The sequence below is a fragment of the Vipera ursinii genome (genome assembly GCF_947247035.1).
Source record: "Vipera ursinii genome assembly, chromosome: Z".
Taxonomy (NCBI): domain Eukaryota; kingdom Metazoa; phylum Chordata; class Lepidosauria; order Squamata; family Viperidae; genus Vipera; species Vipera ursinii.
This window is the reverse complement of record NC_139517.1, coordinates 51,542,639-51,568,079: the sequence shown is the minus strand read 5'-3', so window position 1 is coordinate 51,568,079 and position 25,441 is coordinate 51,542,639. Positions and strand designations below refer to the sequence as shown.

General features: G+C 42.3%; 1 protein-coding gene across 2 annotated transcripts in view; it reads right to left on the bottom strand.

Annotated features, from left to right (window-relative positions):
- The window catches only part of FHOD3 (formin homology 2 domain containing 3), a 341,124-nt gene that overhangs the window by 135,159 nt on the left and 180,524 nt on the right, over positions 1-25,441 (bottom strand). For both annotated transcript variants that reach the window (XM_083377070.1, XM_083377071.1), the window contains exons 13-14: positions 22,571-22,705; positions 21,175-21,225 (exon numbers count right to left, since the gene is read on the bottom strand). In XM_083377070.1, the coding sequence (XP_083233196.1) occupies positions 21,175-21,225; positions 22,571-22,705 (186 nt within the window). The remainder of the gene's footprint in view (positions 1-21,174; positions 21,226-22,570; positions 22,706-25,441) is intronic.

Below are 25,441 nucleotides of genomic sequence, written 5' to 3'. Positions count from 1 at the left end.
ATGCCAGTGACCATTCCCATAGAACTGAGCTTCCCTGGGTCAGGGCTGAAAGCCAATTTAAGGGCCTTATTAGACTTGGGCTGCACCAGGTGCTTGATAAATCCAGCACTGGTCGAGAAACTGGGAATCCAACTGAGGAAGCTAAAAATCCCAATTGCATTCTGCCAATGAGATGGGTCTGTTGCAGGGGGCATTCCGACAAAATTTGCCACCAAGCTCATAGGGATGCAGATGGGGGCCCATTCAGAAGTCCTGAGTTTCATGGTGGCACCTGGGATGGAAAGACCCCTAGTCATAGGGCTAGCCTGGCTAAAAAAGTGGAACCCCTACGTGAATTGGAGGAGAGGACTGTTAAAATTCTGGATATGCCGTCCCTCCCAGACCTAGGAGAAAATTCAAAAGGTGACCACCAAATGGCACAAGCTAGGAGCTACCATGCAAGGGGAGGACGTCCCTGTCATCCCTAAGGAATACAGAGATCTCAGAGATGTGTTTAGCGAGAAGGGGTCAGATGAACTCCCCCCTTACAGACCTACTGACTGTGCTATAGAAATCCTACTAGGCACCAAATACTAAAATTGAAACTGTACTCAATGACCCCCAGAGACCTAGAGGAATTGCGACTGTTCATTGATAAGAATTTAGCCTGAGGTTTCATTTAACTGGCATGAACCTGGGTGGCAACCCCAATCCTGTTCTGGGAAAAGAAGGACGAGACTCTTCATTTATGTGTGGATTATAGAGGGTTAAATGCCATGAGTGTGGAGAATGTCTACCCCCAATCCTTGATGAAGGACATGCTAGCTCATCTGGCTAAGGGCAAAAATTTTACTAAGCTGGACTTGCGGGAAGTGTATTACTGTGTAAGAATCAGGAAAAGGGATGAATGGATACCACATTCAATTGCCCACTGGGTTGTTTCCAATTCAAAGTGCTCCCTTTTGGACTACAGAGAGCTCCTGCTGTCAACGAGGTTTTACATGAGCATCTGTACAAACGGGAGCTGGTGTATCTGCATGACATTTTGATCTACACTGAGAACAAAGCAGAACACATGAAACTGGTGAGGGCAGTTCTCGAGAAGCTACGTGCTGGCAAATTGTATGCCAAACTTTCTAAATGCGAATTCACCAAAGCAAAATAGACTACTTTGGTTACCGCATCTTGCATGAGGGGATTGAAATGGACCTCGAAAAGGTCAGAGTGGTGCTAGAATGGGCACCAACTTGCACTAGGAAGAAACTGCAAAGCTTTCTAGAGGTCAATTTTTTTTACAGGCAATCCATTCCTTTATTTGCTCAAATAGCCCTCCCCATTACAAACTTTCTAAAAACTAAGGGAGGAAATAAACCTCCACCCTTAAAATGGTTGATGGAATATCAAGCCATGTTTGAGAAACTCAAGCGCTTGTTTGCAGCCAAAACTGTTCTAAAGCACCCTGACCCAACAAAGCCATTTGTTATACAAGCTGATATGAGCAATGTAGCTGTGGGAGCTGTTTTACTGCAGGAAAATGAAAATGGGCAGCTGCAACCCTGCGCTTACACCTCCATAAAACTTTCCTAGACTGAACAGTGATGAGCTGTGTAGGAGAAAGAAGCTTATGCAGTGAGATGGGCACTTCTATGATGGAGGCACTTCTTAGATGGGAGTAAAATACCTTTCAAAGTGTGGACTGATCACAAAAATTTGGAGATCCTGAAAACCACTTGTAAGCTTTCTCCTAAACAAGTGGAATGGGCACAGTACTTCAACTGTTTTTTATTTCACTCTGCGCTATTTCCTGGGGGGGGGGGGAAAGAGAATTTTCTAGCTGCTGCAGTCATGTATGCTGCAGTACAGTTGCTCCAAGGAAGAGGTAATTAAGCCAGTGCTCCCATCCCATCAGGTGGTGGCTCAAGTAACCACCCAGGTACAGGCAAAAAGAAAAACTTCAGAAGACAGTGATTTCCATCCATAAAGCTGCACTAATGGACAATAAATGGTTCTAAACTCATAGTAATGTTTACTCAATCTGAGATGGACTAGCTTGAGTGGGAGGAAAGCTTTATGTACCAGCCAGTCAGAAACTCATGATCCTAGGAAACTGCCATGATTAAAAAATGGCAAGACATTTTGGTTTTGTGAAAACGTTACACTTAGTGAAAAGGCAATGTTGGTGGCCATCCATAATAAAAACACTGAAAACTACGTGGCCAGTTGCCCTGTATGTGCCTTGGCCAAGCGGTGGCAAGGAAAGATAACAGGACTTGTTCAGACGGTAGCCGAGCCATCAGCACCTTAAAGAGAGATCTCTATGGACTTTATTGTGGAACTCCCCGAAAGTAACAGGAAATACTGTAATTTGGGAGGTGACTGATTTTTTCTCCAGGCAGGTGTATTTTATTCCATGCCAGTAGATCCCATCTGCACAGGGCTCTACCAAATTACTCCTGCATTACATTTATAGACTACATGGAACACCCCAATGCAACATCTGAGATAGTGGGATGCAGTTTACTTCTATCCTTTGGAGGGCCTTTCTGAAACTACTTGGTACTGACCAAGGACTCAGGTCCAGTCATCATTCCCAAACAAATGTGGAATGTGAATGAGTGAACTCAGTGTTGGAACAATACCTTAAATGCTTTATTATCAACAAGATAACTGGACTTTATCATTTGTAGAAGTAGCATACAATAATTCTCTACATAGCAGCACAGGTCTCACCCCTTTCTGGGTGGCCACTGGTCAAGATTTCAAACTTATGTCTGAACTCCCTGCAAATAACTCTACGGTGCTATCATTGAAAGAATGGGTCACCCAACATACTTGGCCTATCATACGGAAGGCCTTTGAAAAAGCTCAAGATGCATACAAAGCTCAAGCTGACAAGAAAAGAACTGAGCCTAAGTCTTTCAATGTTGGAGACTGAGTTTAACTTTCCACATGCTATTTACAGTTGCTTCAACCTTCAAAGAAAGTGGGACCTACATTTTTGGGGACTTTCCTCATCAAACATATGGTCACAGTAGAATTAGATTTGCTAAAGTCCCTTTGTTGGGTCCATCCAGTTTTTCACCGCAGTTTATTGAAACCTGAAATCTCTTCACCCCCTAGACCAGTCCCTCCCTGTCCCTGAACTCTTAATGACAGGGGGGAGGACACAACATTTTGAGCTGAGAGAGATTTTAGACTCTCATACGCATAAGGGGAATCTTCAATATTTAGTGGCAAGGAAAGATTTCCCTACTGCCCAGAATGAGTGGGTTGATCATTGGCATGTTAAAGCACCTAGACTAGTGAAACATTTTCATAATCAATATGCTGACAAGCCTAAATGATTTTTTTAATGTTCTATTTTATCTCCCCTTTTGTTTTGTTCTACAGGTTTATTCCCTTTCTTTAGGAGTGGCAATATGTCAGGTCCCCTTTTGGGTGCCCTGCCATTCTATGGGGGGGGGGAGGCAGCTCTTGGGGAGCATTCTTTGCATGCTTTCGCTGTAACTGCATGGGAATTAAGGAGGGGGATGTTTTCAGAGATGAAATGGACTCCCTCTCAGATGGTTCCAGCCTGACTCCAAGGTTGCTGTGCCCTGAGGATGACCTGTTATGAAGCCTGTACCTTAGTGCTCTCAAATCAATGTTGTGGCATTGTATTGGCTGCTGGTGGACTGGTCAGAAGGTTGGTTTTAAAATGGGAAGAATTGCTTTGTGCTTTGCGTGTGACTGTTAGATTCCACCTGTCTTTACTGCAACCACTTTCTCTCAATAAAAGTTCTTTCGATTAATCATATGAAGTCAAGAGTCGTGCTTTCCTGAGAGGATCAGCTAGGGCAGGTCCTTGTAATTTCAGAAACTGGATTAAAGCTATTGTCTTCAATATAAATGTAGTGTTACCCCCTCAGAGGCTGCCAAAGCCCAGGCCCTCCCAGCCCCGCTCCCCTCCCATCACGCTCTGCAGCTGTGCACTCAAAATGTTAGTAAAGTGTCTCTTCTAGCAGAAGCTCACACGAAGAGAGGAGGTGGCAGACTCTTGTCGTCCAAAGGTGGGCTTTCAGGAACAAAGATGACCAGACCCTAGCCCCGACAGTCAATGCATGACAGTGTTTAACAGCCCCAGGCAGTCATAGCAGCAATAGTCAATGATTTCACAGCGACCATTTGGAAACAAGTGGGGTGGGGAAAACCCTGGCTCCAGGCAGCGATACAAACATGAACAAAGGTAATCAGCATTCTGCAGTAAAAACTCGCCCTGCAAGGGCACTCCCCACAGTATCTATAACTTGCACAAGTAGCAATAATCAAAGTTTGGATGGCTGCTAGTTTCTAAAGCAGTGATGACCAGCCTCTCCTCCTCTTCTGTCATCGCTCGCAATCTCAGGTCTCATCGGAGTCAAAACCCCTTCCCTGTCCTTTATTGTTAAAATCTGAATTTAGCAGCCCCAGCAACTTCCTCTCCTCACTCTCTCTCTTGCCTCCGCTTGGGATATCCCCCCCAGTGAAAGAAAGCAGTAAAATTCCACCTTCTCACTCTCTCTCTCTCCTTCACAGAAAAGGATCAGCTTAAAACCTCAGATCTCTCTTTGACTTCACCTGGTCTCTCTCCGACAACAGCAACCCCCCACCACCCCTTTTCTTTCCTTTTTCTTTCCTTCTGCCCAATCCACGCCTGCCCCAAACTGGCAGCAGCTGTCCAAGCTTCCCTCTCCCCGGCCAGGCTCCTGTAAAGCCTTTCAGCCAGCCCTGCTACATTATAAATGGAGAGGGATCAACATAAACATTGCACATAATTTCCTCTTTCTGGCAATGTTGTTCAGTGACACTATTTTTTTCCTAAAGACATTAATACTTTTTAGTATGGAAGTTAAAACAGGCTAAAGCGTTTTTGCTGCAGATGTATTTGCTGAAAACATGAATGACTGAGCAAAAAAAAAATCATTGTAACTATGTTCATTTTAGAACCCAATCATAAATTGCTAATTATTAAATAATAATATAATAACATAAATAAATTAGTAAATTACTAATTACTAAATATGGGAAATCTGTGATTGGGTTCGTAGAGCAATTTTCTTCTAAAATCTATCCTGTTTTCCTCTCCCTAATCTACAGCAGTTTTGGAGTATGGCCTGCACATTTTTTCCTGATAGAAGACATGGACAATGGATGCACTGCTCCATCTAGAGTATCTGTACTTTACTACATCTAGAAGCTAAGGGATCCTGATTGTTCAGTTTCACTACCTGCAAAGAAGAGAAAAATGATCCAGGGAACTATAGTCAAATCAATCTCATATCATGCCTATATAAATTTAATGGGTCATGAAGAGATTAATCCATAGGCACTTTAAAAACAAATAAGAATGTTCTAGTGTTGTAGATTTTAAGAGAGCTGATTTCAACAAACTAAGTATAGAACGGATTAAATGGATGAAAATTCTAGAGGAAAAACATTTCCCTGGATTCTTGGGAAGTTCTGAAAAACAAGATATTAAAGGCCAAAACAAAAACAACAACAACTTTATTGATTAGCCCAAACCGTCACCAAAACTTGATAAAAGCAATCCAAAATGGAATTTGATAAAATACAATTTAAAATGGAATTAAAATAAAATACAATTTAAGATGAAATAGTAATAAAATACAAATTTAAGATATAGATAAAATATGATAACATTATATTTCGGAGTCGCCCTTGCAATCTACCCCAATCAGTCCCACATATGCAGATCTTAACTGGATCATTTTGTTTAAATACTGTGCTACGTTAAATGTTATTTTCAAGTTCTGACCGGACATAAGTTATTTTGATATGGGGATCCCAATGGGTCATTTGTTTGCTATATAGACCAAGATACCTGTCTCTCACCCTCTTATACAGACAACAGTCAAATAGGATGTGAGCCAGGTCCTCTACCTCTGCCGCTCCACAAATACAGAGACGCTCATTGTACGGTATAGCATGAAATCTCCCATATCTGACCATTGTGATAAGCTGTTCGAATCTCGCTCTCGTAAATATCTCCAAGATGTTTTGGGAGTTGTAACTTCAAATAACTGTCCACTTGAAAAGTACATTTGTATTTACTCAGCCATTTCAAGTTACCCACCTTACTAAGGATAGCTATATCAGTTTGTGCTTCTATATCCTTAATTCTTTGGGCAACTCTTTTTTTAGATTGTTCTCCTGTTACGCAAGAAACAGGAAGGCCACAGCTTCTTACAAAATTTATTAGTTTGGTGATCCAGGAGATTTGTGATTGTAGTTTTATTTGTTCTAGTAGGCATAATTTGGGGAGTCTATCAGTCTCCATTTCATTAACTTTGCACCAGTAGTTATAAGCTCTAATTTTAGACAAAAACAATATTATTGAGAAAGAAAAACAAGAGAAACCTTGCAAGACTAAAATAGTTGCACAATAAGTGAGGGATAAACAACAACAATAATAAAAATGAACAGAGGATTGTAAATGCAGAATACTAGTAAATAGTCCAAATATGCAAGGATGGAGCTAGCAGGTCTAAGGCCCAGAATCAGCTAAGTCTTGCAATAAATGACAAAAGTAGCAAAAAATAGTTTATTTTCATATGTAAGGATCAAGAAGACAGTCAAGAAAATTGTTGGTCCAGTAGTGGGAAAAGATGCCAAGAGGGTGAGGGGCAACAGGGAGAAGGTGGAACTGCTGAATTTATTTTTTGTATCTGTCTTTACATAAAAGGAAAAATATTCCAATCTGACAAAGGCAGCATTGTGGGAGATGAAAGAGAAATGCAGGTTAAAATAGACAAAGAGTTGGTTAGAGAATACTTAGCTGCTCTAAGCGAATTCACATCTTCTGGTCTGGATGATTTATATCCCCGGGTATTGCTGGAACTGGCAGATATGCTCTCAGAAACATTGAATAAAATATTTGAAAGTTCTGGAGCCTGGGGGAATGGCCAGAGAATTGAAAAAGATCTGGAATACATTCGAGACATGACCAGAAACTCTATTTAAATCAAACAATAGTCCCTTTTTTATACAAACAAATCAGCTGTCTTTTCAAACATCGATGCTTCAAAAGAATAAAGTGATGTTTCAGAGATGAAGAGCAGGTATGCTGGTCTTCCAGAATATATTATTTGCCCTGGGCCTTCTCTTTATAAGTAAACAAAATCTACATTAACCATTTGGCCAGTATATCTTTGAGATATACAGGCCAAATGGTTAATCTTCAAAACTGAACATTGTACTTTTATTCTTAGAACTTTATACTATTCTTAAAGACATTACATTGCATTATATCATATTATATTATATTGTAGAATATTTTACCAGATATTTTGTCAAATAAATTTATTTTTTTCTATCATGAAAATGTCCCTCAAATATTTTGAATCTGATTTGCCCTTGTCTCTTCTTTCAGACTTCAAGATAACTTTCTGCTTAAAAAAGTAGAATAAATCCATGAACCAGCTAGTGATAATTAGCTATTTTCCAAATAGAAAACGTAACTATAATAGAGAGATGCAATTTTATGAGGAAAATTAAGATAAGCATTGGTTCTGGAAATAACAACACCCAGATTCAGAAATAACAGAACAGAAGTTAACGGATCAGCACTGATTTATGAAATAAAGTATTCATTGAAGCAAAATTATAAAAAACTGCAAAAATCTAACTATGATAAAGAAATGGAAGCTTTGCCAGAACTTCTCAGAATGTAGAGGCAAACTGGAAGAGCCAGCAGTAGAGAAAGCCAACATAGCTATTGAATAATTTTCATTTGCAAACTAGGCACTCTCTCCTCCACTTTTTCCCCAGAAAAGAACAAGTTCTCTACCTCAAAAAGAACTGAAACACAGAATAATTGAGTATCTAAAGCAGCACAAAAAGAGCAGAGTAAGGTTTCCTGCATTGAAGCACCTAGTATAAATATTAAAAGATGCCAATACCATAATATCAAATAAAAGCACCATCTCTCTTCAAGGAACAAATCAACTAATGTACAGCATGGCTGCAGTTATAACCGAATACATGGGTTGTAAAATCAATTAAAAAAGAAAAAAAAGCCAAACTGTGCAGCACCAAAATGGAAGATCAGGGTGGAAAATAAGATTAGCATGTTAGGATCAAATGAAAACAAGGTAGAACAGATGAAATAAAATAGTTTGAAAAGCAAAAACACCAAACATTTGATCAAGAAATATATCCTAGAAACAAGGAAGATTAAGAAGCACTGGAAATAATAAAGGAGCAAATAACAGCTGCAGAAACACTGGAAATAATAAAGGAGCAAATACATAGTCACAGCCAAGAAAATAAAAAAGACATAAAACTTGAATTGCACATTATAGATAGAATATCCAATCTGAGTTAAATGTTTCTACCAATCTATCAATGGGGAGATGTAATGAACCAGTCAACACCTGGTACAACTATGGGATAACTCACATAAATACAACAAGAATGCATCTTGGCTAAAAGAGTTAAATACTGGTAAGAATAAAAAGAAGCTGAAATGAAAGAATTAATAATATTAGCAGGAATGATGGAGAAATTACAAAGAATCGATCAACATCAGGTGAAGATGAATTACATAGTTTCTGGCTGAAACATCTGACTGGTCTGCACTCATTTGATTTGGTTAACATCTGATAATGAAAGATGGGGGGGCAGTACCAGGCAGCTATAGGCCAATTACCTGCTTGCCAATAATTTTCAAATTGCTAACTGGTGTGAGAGATCTAGTTGAAAACAAGCTATTTCCACTTGAGCAGAAAGGAAACCTCCAAACAGCAGAGGAAAAAAAGATCAGTTCCTAATTGATCACGTGATTTTGGAAAACTGCAAGAGAAAAAAGACCAACTTGAATGTAGTACGGATTGATTACAAGGCATTTCACTCCCTGCCAGTCAATAAAAACATCAGAACCTTTGTGCATAGATTGAAAGACACAAATGAAGACATGGTTGATGGTAATAGATTAGGTAAGGTTAATATCAAGAAAGGAATCTTTCAAAGAGACTCACTGTAGTCACTACTGCTTCTCATTGCACTAGTTTCTCTGTCAACAATACTGAATAAGTCAGGCCATGACTATTACAACATCGAAAATACTTGCCAGGCTATCCCCCTCTTTTACGGGGAAGACCTGAAGCTTATAGAAAAACGTCTATGGAGATTCTCAGTCATCCAGGTCATAGTTATCCCAAAGGTGCTTTTTCATGAGACAACTTGACTTCTTATTTTTCTTTGAAGACATTTCGCTTCTCATCCAAAAAGCTTTTTCAGCTCTGACTGGATAGTGGGGAATGGAAGGATTTATACTCCTTGCAGACAGCTGGTCATTTGCATTCTTTTAGAGCACTGGTATCAAACTCGAATGTGTCACGTGATGTATTGTGACATACCATGACTTTTTTTGCCTTTGTGGAGCCAGGGTGGGCATTAATCATGGGTCTGCCCTGCTGGACTCTCACAGACAATTATGGCTCGGTTACACTACTCTAGCAAGGATTTATTTGCTCTCAGGGGTACCCCCCTTCCTGGGAGTGACCCGCCTGTTTTTTGATTCCTCCTCTTGATGACGGGCCCAATTATTGGGACCCTGAGAGATGGCTGGGCAGGGACAGGAGCCTCCTTTCCAAATTTAACAAGAGGCCCCTGGTGTGCTTTTTAGCTAAATGTTTTGTGGGGTTAGGGAGGGGGGTGGGTTTACAGGTTCGGTTGGAAACTAGGGGGGTTCCACCAACTGTTTCTCAGACCAGGTCGGGGACTGATCGCACCGCGGTGGGGGTTGGGCTGGGGGCCTACGGGGCCCCGGAGCGGGGTGTGGGATTGCCTATTCCCACGGCGGTAGGGAATGGCCGCAGGTGTATGAACAGAGGGCCACATCAATATCCGGGAGTGCGTCCCCTCTGTCTTCAAGCGGTGATGCGCTCCGACCCTCTGATTTCAGCCCGTGGTACCGGGAGCGAGGATAAGCAGCCACCTGAGCTCAGGCTCGTGTATTTTAATGCCAGGTCCGTAATGAATAAAGCACCTCTCATTCGTGAGCCGATTGAGGAGCATGCGGACCTGGCTTGCATTACGGAGATCTGGTTGGGCCCAGAGGGCGGGGTCCCCCTGGTTGAACTTAGCACATCAGGGTTCCGGGTGCTGCACCAGCCTTGGGCTCAGGGTAGGGGTGGTGGAGTGGCAGTTGTGAGGGAGACCTTATGTCCGCGGGAGGCCACCATAGTCCAGATAGTCGGGTGTGAGTCCCTCCTCCTGAGATGTGGCCCTAGAGCTCAGTTGGGCTTGCTGCTGGTGTACGTTTCGCCTAGTCGAGTAGCAGCAGCCCTGCCTGAGCTTCTCGATATCCTCTCAGGGTTGGTGGTTGAGTTCCCCAAACTTATAGTTTTGGGTGACTTCAACCTACCATCCCTGGGGGGATCATCTGAGTTAGCTCAGGAGTTCATGGCTTCCATGACGGCCATGGACCTGATGCAGGTTATTCAGGGCCCAACTCATGGGGGGGTGTCACACGCTCGATCTGGTTTTTCTATCCGGATGGTGGTTAGATGATCTCGGGGGGGTTCCCCAATTATTACACTCCTGTCATGGACCGATCATCATCTCCTGCGGTTGGTCTTCCGTTTTGCCACTCCCTGTCGTGGGGTTGCTGAGCCAATAAGATGGTACCGTCCTAGGCGCCTGATGGACCCTGAGCATTTCCAAATGGCGCTTGGGCCCCCACCTGCCTCCTTTGTTCACAGCTCGGTCGATGCCCTAGTGGAAGCCTGGGAAAGGGCAGCCACAGAGGCACTCGACCAAGTTGTAACCATGCGGCCCTTGACCCGGCGAAGATCCCAATGGGCTCCATGGTTCTCCATGGAGCTCTGGGGGATGAAGCGTCGGAGAAGGGGCCTAGAGAGCTGTTGGAGATCCAGCCGATCCGAATCCGACTAAGGTCGTTTACGAGAACTTATCTTGCGGCGATGAGGGTGGCAAGGTCTAACCACTTTGCCACCCTCATCGCGTCTGCAGATAATCGCCCGGCTGCCCTGTTTAGGGTAACTTGCTCTCTCCTTAATCAGGAGGTGAGGGAGGAACCCTTGCAGGGTCGAGCCGAGGAGTTTAGTTGATTTCTGTCAGACAAAATCGCTCGTATCCGGACCGGTCTGGACTCTGGGCAGAGTCTGACGATGAGGATACGGGCAGCCTTGTCGATTTAATCTGGGAAGAGTTTGGCCCTGTGACTCCTGAAGAAGTGGACAGGATCATGGGGAAGCTGAGCTCCACCACATGTTTGTTGGACCCGTGTCCCTCCTGGCTGACTTATGCGGCCCGGGATGGGACACGAGGCTGGCTCCAGGCAGTGATTACTGCCTCTTTGAGTGAGGGTAGTTTTCCCGCCGCCTTGAAGGAGGCAGTGGTGAGACCCCTCCTCAAGAAGCCTGCCTTGGACCCAGCAATATTAAACAACTATCGTCCGGTCTCCAACCTTCGCTTTCTGGTTGTTGAGAGCGTGGTGGCGCAGCAGCTCCCTTTGTTCTTGGATGAAGCTGATTATCTAGACCCGTACCAATCGGGTTTCAGGCCCAGGTACAGCACAGAGATGGCATTGGTCGCGCTGGTGAATGATCTCTGGCGGGCTCGGGACAGGGGTTGCTCCTCTGTCCTAGTCCTTTTAGACCTCTCAGCGGCTTTTGATACCATCGACCATGGTATCTTGCTGCGACGTCTCAGGGGGTTAGGTTAGGTTTAGGTTTATTCGATTTCTATACCGCCCTTCTCCCGAGGGACTCAGGGCGGTTAACAGGGCTAGGAGTGGGAGGCACAGTTCTCCAGTGGTTCTCCTCTTACCTTCTGGGACACTCGCAGTCGGTGTTGGCAGGGGGGCAGAGATCGACCTTGAGACCTCTCATTTGTGGAGTTCCTCAGGGATCGGTTCTCTCGCCTCTCCTGTTCAACATCTATATGAAGCCGCTGGGTGAGATCATTCGTTCATTCCGCCGGGGCCTGAAGACCTGGCTCTTCGAGCTCTCTGGCCCAGGCTGAGGATTAATCTTATTTTAACTGGGGTTTTATTTAGACAGGGACACATATAATTTCTTTTAAAATTTGTTTTTAACTTTTGTATTTTGGTTTTTTAATCAACCTGTAAACCGCCCTGAGTCCCTCGGGAAAGGGCGGTATATAAATGTAATAAATAATAATAATAATAATTCGTGGTTTCAGAGTTGGGTATCATCAATATGCTGATGATACCCAGCTTTTTATTTCAACCCCGAACCACCCCAGTGATGCCCTCGACATGATGTCCCGTTGCCTGGAGGCGGTCCGGGTCTGGATGGGGAGGAACAGGCTTCGACTCAACCCTGACAAGACTGAGTGGCTGTTCGTGCCGGCATCCTGGGAAATTCCGATTATCCCATCTCTGGCCATGGGGGGTGAGCTATTACCCCCCGTAGATAGGGCACGCAACTTGGGGGTCCTTCTAGATTCACAGCTCTCCTTAGAAGAGCATATTGGAGCTGTGACTAGGGGGGCCTTTGCCCAGGTTCGCCTGGTGCGCCAGTTGCGACCCTATCTACACCGGGATGCCTTGCGTACAGTCACTCATGCGCTCGTGACTTCTTGTCTAGACTACTGTAATGCTCTCTACATGGGGCTGCCCTTGAAGTCCACTCGGAGGCTCTAACTGGTGCAGAATGCAGCTGCGCGAGTTGTGCTAGGAGTTTCCCAATACTCCCATGTTACACCTTTGCTCCGCGAGCTGCATTGGCTGCCGGTTGTCCTCCGGGTGAGATTCAAGGTGTTAGTAATGACTTACAAAGCCCTACATGGCATGGGTCCGGATTACCTACGGCAACACCTGCGGCCGGCGTCATCTTCCCTCCGTCCAGTGCGCTCCCACAGAGAGGGCCTCCTCAGGGTGCCTCCGATCAAAGAATGTCGATTGGTGGCCCCCAGGGGGAGAGCATTCTCTGTGGGCGCGCCAGACCTATGGAACCGCTTGCCGGTTGAGCTCCGGACGGCCCCCAACCTTCGCTCCTTCCGGTGCGATCTAAAAACGTATCTATTTGAGCAGTCTGACCTGGTCTGATGGGTTAGGGTTGGGATTTTAAACAAATCTTAATTATTGTTTTAACCTGGGGCATTATTTAATTCATTTTTAATTTTTGTATCCTGTTTTGTATTATTGCCCTGTACACCGGCCTGAGTCCTTCGGGAGAAGGGCGTTATAAAAATGCAATAAATAAATAGCCTGCACGTGACGCATCTAGCCCACAGGCCGCCAGTTTGACACCCTTGTATTAGAGAGTTGTTGAGGCCACCTGGTGATTTATCTGTGTCATCAGTCACCTGAGGAGTGCAAATGGGTGTGGAGCCTTCTTGGAACTGCTGAAAGGACTATACTGTAGACTGGAGATAGATGATGTCATATCCCTCCCTGTGTTGAGAAAGGGCTGTTTAATTTTGACATAGATGACTTCTTTGACCCCTCTTTCAAACCAGCAGTCTTCTCTGTCCAAAATGTGGACTTTCCTGTCTTTGAAAGAATGACCTTTGTCTTTTAAATGCAGATGGACTGCTGAATCTTGTCCTGATTGTGCCATGTGTTTATGAAGTGGTTGTTTTGTTTCCCCAACATACATATCTGCACATGGCTCACTGCATTGTACTGCATATACCATGTTGCTCAGTTTGTGTCTGAATGTTTTATCCTTGGGGTGGACAAGCTTCTGCCTTAGTATATCTGTGGGTTTGAAATGTGCACATATGTTGTGTTGGCTGTACTCCTAAGCTTTTCCAATATTCTTATAGAATGACAATGTTGCTTCATTTATTGTTCTCTTCTGTTATGGAGGAGCTCTTGCTGTGTCTTTTTTGGGATTTGATGAAGGTCCACTTGGGATAGCCAAACGTTCTGAGGATTTCCTTGATGTGTTTTAGTTAACTTCAATATTAAGGCTTCTGTCTTCCTTAATGTGTACTGCACACTCCCGGAAGGCCAGACTATTTTCCTTAACCATTTCATAAACACATGGCACAACATAGGAAAACAAACCATCATCTATCTCCAGTCTACAACACAGTCCTTTCAGCAGTTTCAAGAAGGCTGCACACCCACTTGCACTACTCAGCTGACCTGGATGACTTAGATAAACCTCCAGGATACTCTAAAAGAATGCAAATGACCAGCTGTCTGCAAGGAGTATAAATCCAGTCATTCCCCACCATCCAGGCAGAGCTGAGGAAGTTTTTTGGATGATAAGTGAAATGTCTTAAAAAAAAAATCCAGTTACCTTGTGAAAAAGCTTTTGGGCTACTTATGGAACAATGCTATCTAAAATAGAATCACTGCACAACACTGTCTGTATACGGTTTGTATATACCACAGGTCTGCAACCCGTGGCTCTAGAGCCGCATGCGGCTCTTTCAGCCGTCTCCTGCGGCTCCCAGTCTTCTGCCATGTGCAGTCCCCCCCAAAAAAAAGTGGGAGTAAAAAAGTTCAACCAATCAATTCAAATATGCAGGGTAGGTGCATATCTCACCTTGGCTCCACTCTTCAGTCAAACCCTGTTCTGCGCATGCGCGCATGTATGTGCATGTGCACAAATTTTTTGCGGCTCCCAGTTTTTCCTTTTGTGAGGGAACCGGTTCCGAGTGGCTCTTTCACTGTTTCAGGTTGCTGACCTCTGGTATATACTGTCAAGATATTGCAATGGATTTTGGACTGGATAAATGTGCCACCCTCAAACTCCATAGAGGAACATGAAGGCTTATTGAAACTTGATACTAGAAATAGAACCACTGCAGACAGTACCAATAGTGATAGGCTCCTTATTTGGAATCTGAAAACATTTGGAAAATATTTCAAATCACTTGAAAATATTGGCATAGACAAAGTCACCATCAGTCAATTGCAAAAAGCAGCTCTATAATTTATATAACATATAAGAACTCTGCCTGTGGTGGGGACTGGGTGGATTGAATAGCTCAGAAGCTGTTATTGCCAATCCCAAGCCTGATAAAGGAGGAGCGTTAGGAGTAGGGCTAGCAACCCTACTCTGTAAAAACCTGATTGTTATGGAAAAAGCAAGTAGAAACCAAAAACCAGACCAAAACCAGCATGTCAACAATGAACCATCCTTGATGATGGTGCAGGATTGCCTGATGCAGGGCTTCATGTTGAGCACAAAAGCTATTACAAGAATACGAAGATGGAATGTACTTACCCTAGCTCAAGTTGGGAAGTTGGCATAACTATTGTATGAATTCAACAATTACCACCTAAATACATTGGTATAAGCTGCGGAAAGAAGCAGACCTCCGCGCCCTGCCTGCCTGCTTCTTTCCGCTGCGGAAAGAAGCAGACCTCCGCGCCCTGCCTGCCTGCTTCTTTCCGCAGCGGAAAGAAGCAGACCTCCGCGCCCTGCCTGCCTGCTTCTTTCCGCTGCGGAAAGAAGCAGACCTCCGCGCCCTGCCTGCCTGCTTCTTTCCGCTGCGGAAAGAAGCAGACCTCCGCGCCCTGCCTGCCTGCTTCTTTCCGCTGCGGAAAGAAGCAGACCTCCGCGCCCTGCCTGCCTGCTTCTTTCCGCTGCGGAAAGAAGCAGACCTCCGCGCCCTGCCTGCCTGCTTCTTTCCACAGCGGAAAGAAGCAGGCAGGCAGGGCATGGAGGTCCGGAGACCTGCTGACGTTTGGGGAGGTTTGGGGAGGTGCGCGCGCACCTCCCCAAACCTCCCCAAACTTCGGCAGGTCTCCGGACGGCGGCGGCTTGGGAGAGGTGCGCGCGATCCTGGAAGCACCGAAGCAAGTCCTCGGTAAGCTCCGGGCGGTCACTTGCTTCGCGTCTCCTGAGGGAAGGGGGGGCGACTGGAGTGGGCGTGTTTCCTTGCCTGCTGGGCGCTGCGATTTGCCCGGGGAACGCGCGGGCCCCGAATGGCAGCGTGGAGCGAGGAAGCAGACAGCCATGGCTTCCCCGAGAGCCGCGGCCACACAGGGTATTCCTGTGTATTCAGGCTTGCAAAATGGCGGATCGAGCCTCTGCTGGCGGCGGAGGCTTGCAGAACGGCGGATCGGCTTATACTCGAGTCAACAACTTTTTCCAGTTTTTGGGGGTGAAATTGGGGGTCTCGGCTTATACTCGAGTCGGCTTATACTCAAGTATATACGGTACCCTTTTTTGGCAATGACAGAGGTCAAACGTTTTCTGTAAGTCTTCAGAAGGTTTGCACACACTGTTGCTGGTATTTTGGCCCATTCCTCCATGCAGATCTCCTCTAGAGCAGTGATGTTTTGCGGCTGTTGCTGGGCAACACGGACTTTCAACTCCCTCCAAAGGTTTTCTATTGGTTGAGATCTGGAGACTGGCTAGGCCACTCCAGGACCTTGAAATGCTTCTTACGAAGCCACTCCTTCATTGCCCAGGTGGTGTGTTTGGGATCATTGTCATGCTGAAAGACCCAGCCACATTTCATCTTCAATGCCCTTGCTGATGGAAGGTGGTTTTCACTCAAAATCTCACGATACATGGCCCCATTCATTCTTTCCTTTACACGGATCAGTCATCCTGGTCCCTTTGCAGAAAAACAGCCCCAAAGCATGTTTCCACCCCCATGCTTCACAGTAGGTATGGTGTTCTTTGGATGCAACTCAGCATTCTTTCTCCTCCAAACACGACGAGTTGAATTTTTACCAAAAAGTTTCACTTTGGTTTCATCTGACCATATGACATTCTCCCAATCCTGTTCTGGATCATCCAAATGCTCTCTAGCAAACTTCAGATGGGCCCGGACATGTACTGGCTTAAGCAGGGGAACACGTCTGGCACTGCAGGATTTGTGTCCCTGGTGGCGTAGTGTATTACTGATGGTAGCCTTTGTTACTTTGGTCCTAGCTCTCTGCAGGTCATTCACTAGGTCCCCCCTTTTGGTTCTGGGATTTTTGCTCACCGTTCTTGTGATCATTTTGACCCCATGGGATAAGATCTTGTGTGGAGCCCCGGAACGAGGGAGATTATCAGTGGTCTTGTATGTCTTCCATTTTCTAATAATTGCTCCCACAGTTGATTTCTTCACACCAAGCTGCTTGCCTATTGCACATTCAGTCTTCCCAGCATGGTGCAGGTCTACAATTTTGTTTCTGGTGTCCTTCGACAGCTCTTTGGTCTTGGCCATAGTGGAATTTGGAGTGTGACTGTTTGAGGTTGTGGACTGGTGTCTTTGATACTGGTGACAAGTTCAACCAGGTGCCATTCATACAGATAACGAGTGGAGGACAGAGGAGCCTCTTAAAGAAGTTACAGGTCTGTGAGAGCCAGAAATCTTGCTTGTTTGTAGGTGACCAAATACTTACTTTACCGAGGGATGTAATTCATTAGAAATCCTACAATGTGATTTCCTGGATTCTTTCCCCCCATTTTGTCTCTCATAGTTGAGGTACACCTATGATGAAAATTACAGGCCTCTCTCATCTTTTTAAGTGGGAGAACTTGCACAATTGGTGGCTGACTAAATACTTTTTTGTCCCACTGTATATACATTTGTAGGGAGTGGCTCTTGGTACTGCTTCATGTACGCATCTAGTGAGGTGCAGATGTGAACTCAGTCCATTACCTGGTCATGGCATCACTCCTACTCAAGTTCATGAAAATATGATGCCAAACAGCATGTCCTTTTGCAGCCCAGAAATTGGAGGATGATGCCAGTTCCAACTTACATTGACCAACACATTTCAACAGCTATTGCAAGACAGTGTAGACATTGAAGACATTTTAAACAGGCCATTGTCAACAATGCCAACATAATAGAATGACATCAAGGTTCATAGACAGAACAATGGATTCAAGATGGTATCTGGAATCTCATTGACAAACACAAGATTGCAAAACATCAAAGAGATCAGACACTGAAAGAACAGCAGCAGAAGACAAATACAGAGAACTGGACCACCAGGTTAAGCAGAGTTGCTGGGCTGATAAGCGCATGTGGCTGGAAGGCAAGGGTACCAAGGCACAAGTAGCAGCAAATAGGAATAATATAAAGATATTATACATATTGTTTGTGATCTAACCAATGTGAGTAGGAGTCTTAATGTTCCTATTAAAAAGAATGGAAAATATTTGCTCACAAGGGAAGAACAAGAGATGAGATTCAAAAAACCTTGAATCAGTCAACCCCTAGTATAATCTATGATTTCAGTAATGGCGATTCCATTGGATTAATGGACATTGAACTGGACATGACTACAGCCTAAAGTTCTACATGCCCTGTAGAATAATAGTGCATTTTAGCGCACTGAAGAATAATAAAACCCCTGGTGTAGACCAGATCCAGTGGAACTCTTGAAAGCTGGCAGAGATAATCTGGTAATGGAGATGACCAGGTTGTTAAACATGTGTTAGTGCATACAATGCATTCCCGATAATTGGCAGAAGGGAATTATTATTAAGCTTCCCAAGAAAGGGAATTTCAGTGATTATAATAACTGACATATCACTCTTCTTTCCATATCTGGCAAAGTGTTCTCAATCATTCTCCTTAGGTACCTTCAAGAAGGAATTAGTAAAATGCTGCAGGAGGAACAGGTTGAGTTTCTTTGCGGCCACTCATGCCCTGAACAAATTCTCATGCTATGCAACATTATTGAGCAATACATCACTTCCAGAGACCACTTTCCATAATTTTTATAAATTTCAAAAATGTTAGAACTATCTGTGGAGCATCTTTAGAAAATATGGAATTCCAGATCAATTTATTAACGTCTTAAAAAATCTCTACCATAACAGCAGTTGCTGTGTAAAGTCGATTTTGGAGTCACCAACTTTTTCAACATTTATATTGGTATTACACAGAGCTGCATTTTACCACCCTTTGTTTCTCCTTGCCATACTTTGTTTTGCAGAAAGCAATAAATTGATTAAATGCTGGAATTCCCTGAAAGAATCATACAAAGCTCACAGACCTTGATTTTGCTGACAATGTTGATTTGTTGGCAGAAATTAGCGCCTCCTTGCAGGATATGACTACCAACTCAGAGATTGAAACTAGAAAAGCAGGACTATGCATTAGGGTGGATAAGAGCAAAATCATATTGATTGGGAGTCACCCTCTTAACACATTAATCACAACTGGCCAATGGCCAACAGAACATGACCAACAGTTTAGATACTTCAGTAACATCTTATCACAAGATGGCAGCACAGATGTATATGTGAAACACAGAACTGTTAAAGCTTCAGCAATATACCAGCACGACTTTTGATCAACTCCAAAAATAAACAGGAAGACCAAGTTACATCTTTAGAAGACAATCATTGTACCAACAGTGATCTACACTAGTGAAACATGGGCGATAACAGCATGCACAGCACAAAATCTCACTATGTTCCATCAATGTTGCCTACAGAGAATTCTGGATGTCATTACAGTGTCACCAATGAAGAAATTTTATAGGAAGTTGCAGGCCATTGTGATGAAACGTCGAATGCATCTAACTGGTCATATTCTTTGCCTGACACAACATCAATGCCCAAAAAATGCTGTATGATGGGAGCTGCCAGAGGGAAAGCAGACATGGGGCAGACCATGCAAAACTTGGCATCAGAAGTTAAAAGATGACTTGTGGACAGTGGACATCAAATGGGAAGATGCTGAAGATGCTGCTGCAGATAAGATTCATTGCAAGAAGCTTGTTGCTTTATGCATGTCACACAAAAAGAACCTATGATGATGATAATATAATAATAAATCCTGACCCAGTTTGAACCATATCAGGGATCAGAAGACAAAAATGAAATGATAGTAAACCGTGCTTTGCACCCAAAAGTGATAATGATCAGCTGAGTTTGTTAAGAAGTAAAAGGACTTCTACAGGTGAAAACAAACTGGAGAGGAAGAATTTACAGAATAACACAGTTGGAAGGTATCTTGGAGATCTTCTAGTCCAACCCCCTGGTCAAGCAAAAGACCTATTATTTCAGACAAAAGGTTGTCAAGTGTCTTTTTAAAATCCTCCAGTGATGAAGCACCCATAACTTCTGAAGGCAAGCCGTTCTACTGATTAATTGTTCTCACTGTCAAGAAATTTCTCCTTAGTTCTAGGTTGCTTCTCTCCTTGGTTAGTTTCCAACTATTGCTTCTTGTCTTGCATTCTGGTGCTTTGGAAAATAGGATGAGCTCCTCTTCTTTGTGGCAGCCCCTCAAATATTGGAACACTGCTATCATGTCTTCCTTCTTTTCACTATACTAGACATAACCGATTCCTGTAATCATTTTTTTTATATTGTGGTGACCAAAATTGGATGCAGTATTCCAAGTATGGTCATATTAAGGCTGTGTAAAGCAGTACTAATACTTCATGTGATCTTGATCCTATCGCTGTATTACAGCCCCCCTCCGCCCCTTGGAGCTGTTTATATTCTTAAATGTTTTACCTTAATAATCCTTAAATTCTTGGTTAGAATTTGAATTACTAAATTTCCACCAGCCTTAGATTGTCAGTCTAATTGTAATTACCCACAGATAATAATGACTATGGCAAAAGAAAACAAAGATAATTTCAATAGCGATGAGTGTCTTGAGTGAAATTCTAACACATCTGGAGCACCACTTGAATACCTTGAGCAGTTACCTTCAGTCAATTGCAAAAAGTAGTTTTATTTGGAACAGCTTACATCCAACAACAGTACATTTAATATTATTAAACAACATCTGCCTTTCTTAGATCCTTGGGAAGAACTCAATAGGTGGACAAGAATGCTGAATCTAGGCTAAATAACTGGCTGACTGCAGTCAACCATAATAATGGAATTTAAAAAACAAAAGTGATCCAATCCACTTTGGAAGTTGACTGTGCCTACATTGGGAATATGGCCCTTAGCACTGCATTCAATGGTTCTTGAGCTGATGAAAGTTGAGCATCCATGGTTGAAAAGATAAATGAATAGACATTTTTAGAGGCAACATTGCATCCATCACTTGTACAACAAGATATGGCAATGAGGGTGAACAGATACTAAGGACCCAGCTAGCTCATGTATTGTTTTTGTCAAGTTTTCAGTAATTACTTTTCTGATTCTTTGTATATAACAATTTTTATGCATGTCTGTATTATGTCCTTTTATAGGTTTACTTAGAAGTGTATTTATAGAATCATGCACCTCTTAATAGTGGATATAAGAAATGCAAAGCAGCCAAAAGCAGGAGCTAAGTACAAACCTCTCTTCTCTTGCTTGTCTCAGCTCTTCTCTTTTATCTAGATAATTTTGACTAAAAAAGAGATATGCAGAAAGTTACAGGTAAAATAAAAAAACCAAGAAAGAAGAAAAATTAAGCAAGAAACAAAGGAACAACAAATGAAACAAAAGCAGCTAAATCTTTGGTAAATTTCTACAAGAAAACATAGCATGATTTGAATATACTCTCTTATACCCTATTGCGTTTTCTTCCAATGGCTTGGTCACTAAATGAAATGGCTGCCAAGTAAATAGTGGCTGAGGGACAGAAATGCCAAGAAGATCATTGGTTGCTGCCTTCTCATTTGGATCAAGTACTTTCTACAATATCCTATGCTGAACTTTTTTTTTTTTGCCCCTTCACGGGGTAGAAACATTGCTTAAATAAGCTGTCCCTGAGATGCAATGCGGCCATTTCTAAAACATGCTAACTTTAAGTTAACAAGCTTAGGTCTGAGACTTTAATTAATTAAAATCCTTTGGCCTGTTCCAACTACTGCCTAAAATTGACAGACCTTAATCAGTTTCATAGTAAAGGCTTTTGTTATCCTAAATGTATAGATTAGTTGGAAAATAAAATTTTGTATTATTGTTTACTACTATTTTATTTGCGAATGATTGCAAATTGAGATAAATGCTAAATGAAGTGTGCCTGCACAAGTGAGTTAAACTGAAGTCTTTAGCACTGATAGAAATAAAGCTTCTTAAACTTTCTGTGTAAGCTAAAGTCGCTTTACTCTTTTCTAATATAACTTTGAATACTAACATAAAATAATGTAAAGTATAACATCTACCATGTACAATGTCATTCCTATTTCAATTTAGTTATTTGTGAAGACAGAAAAAAATCAATTTATTGTTATACCATACAATGAAATATGAAACCAGATAGCCATGCCATGCCTTGAAGGAATGCTTTGCTTTGAATGAAGCATCCCTGGGAACTGGCTATGTGGAATGACATGATTCCCTTGATTCTAAAAGAGAAGCAAAGTGACTATGTTTACTTCCTCTCACTCTGGTTTAGAGCTCTTCTTAGTCTGCTCTTGGAGAAGACTAAAGCTGCATGGCACTGTGAATGAAAAATGACCAGCCTGGAATTCCCTTGGTGCACATTGAAAGTCTTCTAGGTTAGGTAGTTATGGGAAATTGGGAAAGAGAAAGGAGTTGCTGTTTCATTTTCTTGCTGAAAACTGGAATAATTGTTTTGAAGAGTATCTTCTCTTTTCAAAATGTTCAGAGAAAGGATTTAAGAGCTCGTTAAATTATGCAATTAAATGGAAAAATACAAATCAATGTGGAGATGCTAACAGGCAGCAAATATTTTTTAATTCTATTATATTCATTAAGGTAACAATGATTAAAGAATTGTTGCTTACTTGAATTTATTTCTCTCTTCACGTTCTATTCTTTGCAGCCTCTCCTCTCTCTCCTGACGTCTCCGTTCTCTTTCTACTGCCAAGGACTCTTGGTGTTGCCTATATGATGATGTAAGGAGACCGCCTAAAGATGTCCTATAGGTGAAGTCGAAATATTTAAATAAGGAAAGTGACTTAAGTATATTAAGAAAATTTATTCTATACTTTTTGCTAAGTCATTACACATTACTTCACAAATTTAATAGAGAATTAATGTTCCTATTTCTTTAATATTCATTCCACGTGAATAATGTAATATTTAATTGTATTTCCAAAAATAATTAACTCTTGTATGAAGCAATATATAAGTCTAAGTGCTTTTGCTATTGTTATTATATAGATTTGGCCAGCAATTTAATGGAAGTTACCAATTATCTGGTGCGTGAGGCTTAAAAAACATATCTTCAAATCTATATCACTATAGTTTTAAGTTGTTTAAGTTGTTTTGAGTTCTAACACATCCATTCAATCATTATCAATTGTGGATTCAATAAGATAATACAAACACTGGACGAGGTAAAAATGTACATGTTCAGTAGTCACTTTGTCTTCTATATGCTGTCCATGCTGTTGAATTTTCAATATTTCTACTTAAATGTGATCTGGATATGTTTATGAAGATTCTTGGTCATCCAGGTCATAGCTGTGTCAAAGGTACTTTTTCAAAAGGCAACTGGACTACTTTTTAAGGAAGAAGACATTTTGCTTCTTATCCAAGAAGCTTTATCAGTTGTGACTGGATGATGGGGGAATGGAAGGATAGGTTCTGACAGTTATGATTGGAGGGTGGGAGGATGAAAGGATTGCATTTCTTTGCAGTCATCTGGTCCTTAGCACTTTCTCTGAGAGCAATTGAGGCCACTTTGGGGATTATCTGTGCCCTCATACTAATCTGAGGTAAAGGTAAAGGTTCCCCCACACATGCGTGCTAGTCGTTTCTGACTCTAGGGGCCGGTGCTCATCTCCGTTTCAAAGCCAAAGAGCCAGCGCTTGTCCGAGGATGTCTCCGTGGTCATGTGGCTGGCATGACTAGATGCCAAAGGCGCACGGAACGCTGTTACCTTCCCACCGTAGTGGTCCCTATTTTTCTACTTGCATTTTTACGTGCTTTCGAACTGCTAGGTTGGCAGAAGCTGGGACGAGTAACAGGCGCTCACTCTGTTAAGCGGCACTCGGGATTCAACCCGCCAAACTGCTGACCTTCTGATCGACAAGCTCAGCGTCTTAACCCACTGAGCCACCGCATCCCTAATCTGAATCAGAATGCAAATGGTTGTGGAATCTTGGAATTGCTGAAAAAACAAACCACTTCACAAATGCATGGCACAACATAGGACAACAAAACCATCAGGACAACACTCAGTGGTCCAATCTGCATTTAAAAGACAAAGTTCGTTCTTTTGAAGACAGCAAAGTCCACATTTTTTATACAGAGGATTACTGGTTTGAAAGAGGGATAAAGAGTCCATCTATGTTAGAACTGAACAGCCCTCCATCAACAGAGGGGGAGGAATACAAAGCCACCTATATCCTGTCTACAACACAGTCCTTTCAGCAGTTCTAAAAGATTCCACAACCATTTGCACTTGACTACACTTTTGCACTTTTAAGCTCCATGCTGTATTATGGTGCTATACTATGTCTAGTTTAATGAAGAAAAGGATGAGGGGTGACATGATAGCAGTGTTCCAATATCTCAGGGGTTGCCACAAAGAAGAGGGAGTCAAGCTATTCTCCAAAGCACCTGAAGGCAGGACAAGAAGCAATGGATGGAAATTAATCAAGGAGAGGAGCAACCTAGAACTAAGCAGAAATTTCCTGACAGAAAAATTAATCAGTGGAACAACCTGCCTCCAGAAGTTGTGAATGCTCCAACACTGGAAGTTTTTAAGAAGAGACTTACCATTTATTTATTTATTATTTTGACTTCTATACTGCCCTATTCCCGTAGGACTCATTTGTCAGAAATGGTGTAATGTTTCCTACCTGAGCAGGGTGTTGGACTAAAAGACCTCAAAGGTTGTTGTTATTATTATTATTATATTATTATTATCTGTACACAGATTTATTGTCAAACTCATTCAGTGTATAGTCAATTATTAGATTGCTTCAGAATCATATCATCATAGAGTAATCTCATATAACCTGTAATTCTCAAATGTCATGTAATTCTATCTCTTGCTCAGTGCAAGATCTGCTAAAGCATTTTGAGCAGATGGCTAAATAGCCTGATTGAAAAACACCAAATCAGATGGGCACACTATTTTATAATGAATCCAATTCCATGGATTGCTAGGTATTATCTGAAAACCTCATCTAATTCTCAATCCAGATTGCAGTTTCAATCATTAGTTCACATTGGCCTCAATGGGGCAATAAAGAAGACTATTGTATTGACCTATATGTTTCAGATGGCTCATATTAGTCCATTTTAGATGTTCTACTCCATAATGGATGTATAAGGAAGACAGAAGATAGCTCATCAAATTTAGAAGAAGTCTTGTGCACATTCAGTACACTCAAATAATGAACTTGATCAGATAAGAGGTATTGAATAATACGTACGTGCAGATTTCAACTTGGAAATTCATAGTAAATGTCACAAAAACAGCACAAGCTTAAATATAGGTAGTTACACATTTAAATTATTTGTTATCAATATTTAATTTTTAATCCTGGCTTTATTACTTTTCAAGTAACTTAAGACAGCAAATATACATAATACTGTACTCCTTCCTCCTTCTATTTTCCCCACAATAACAACCCTGTGATACTAAAAAAACTCACTGTTCCATAATAAACTGAATGTTCTTTCTCTTTAATCTCTAAGGT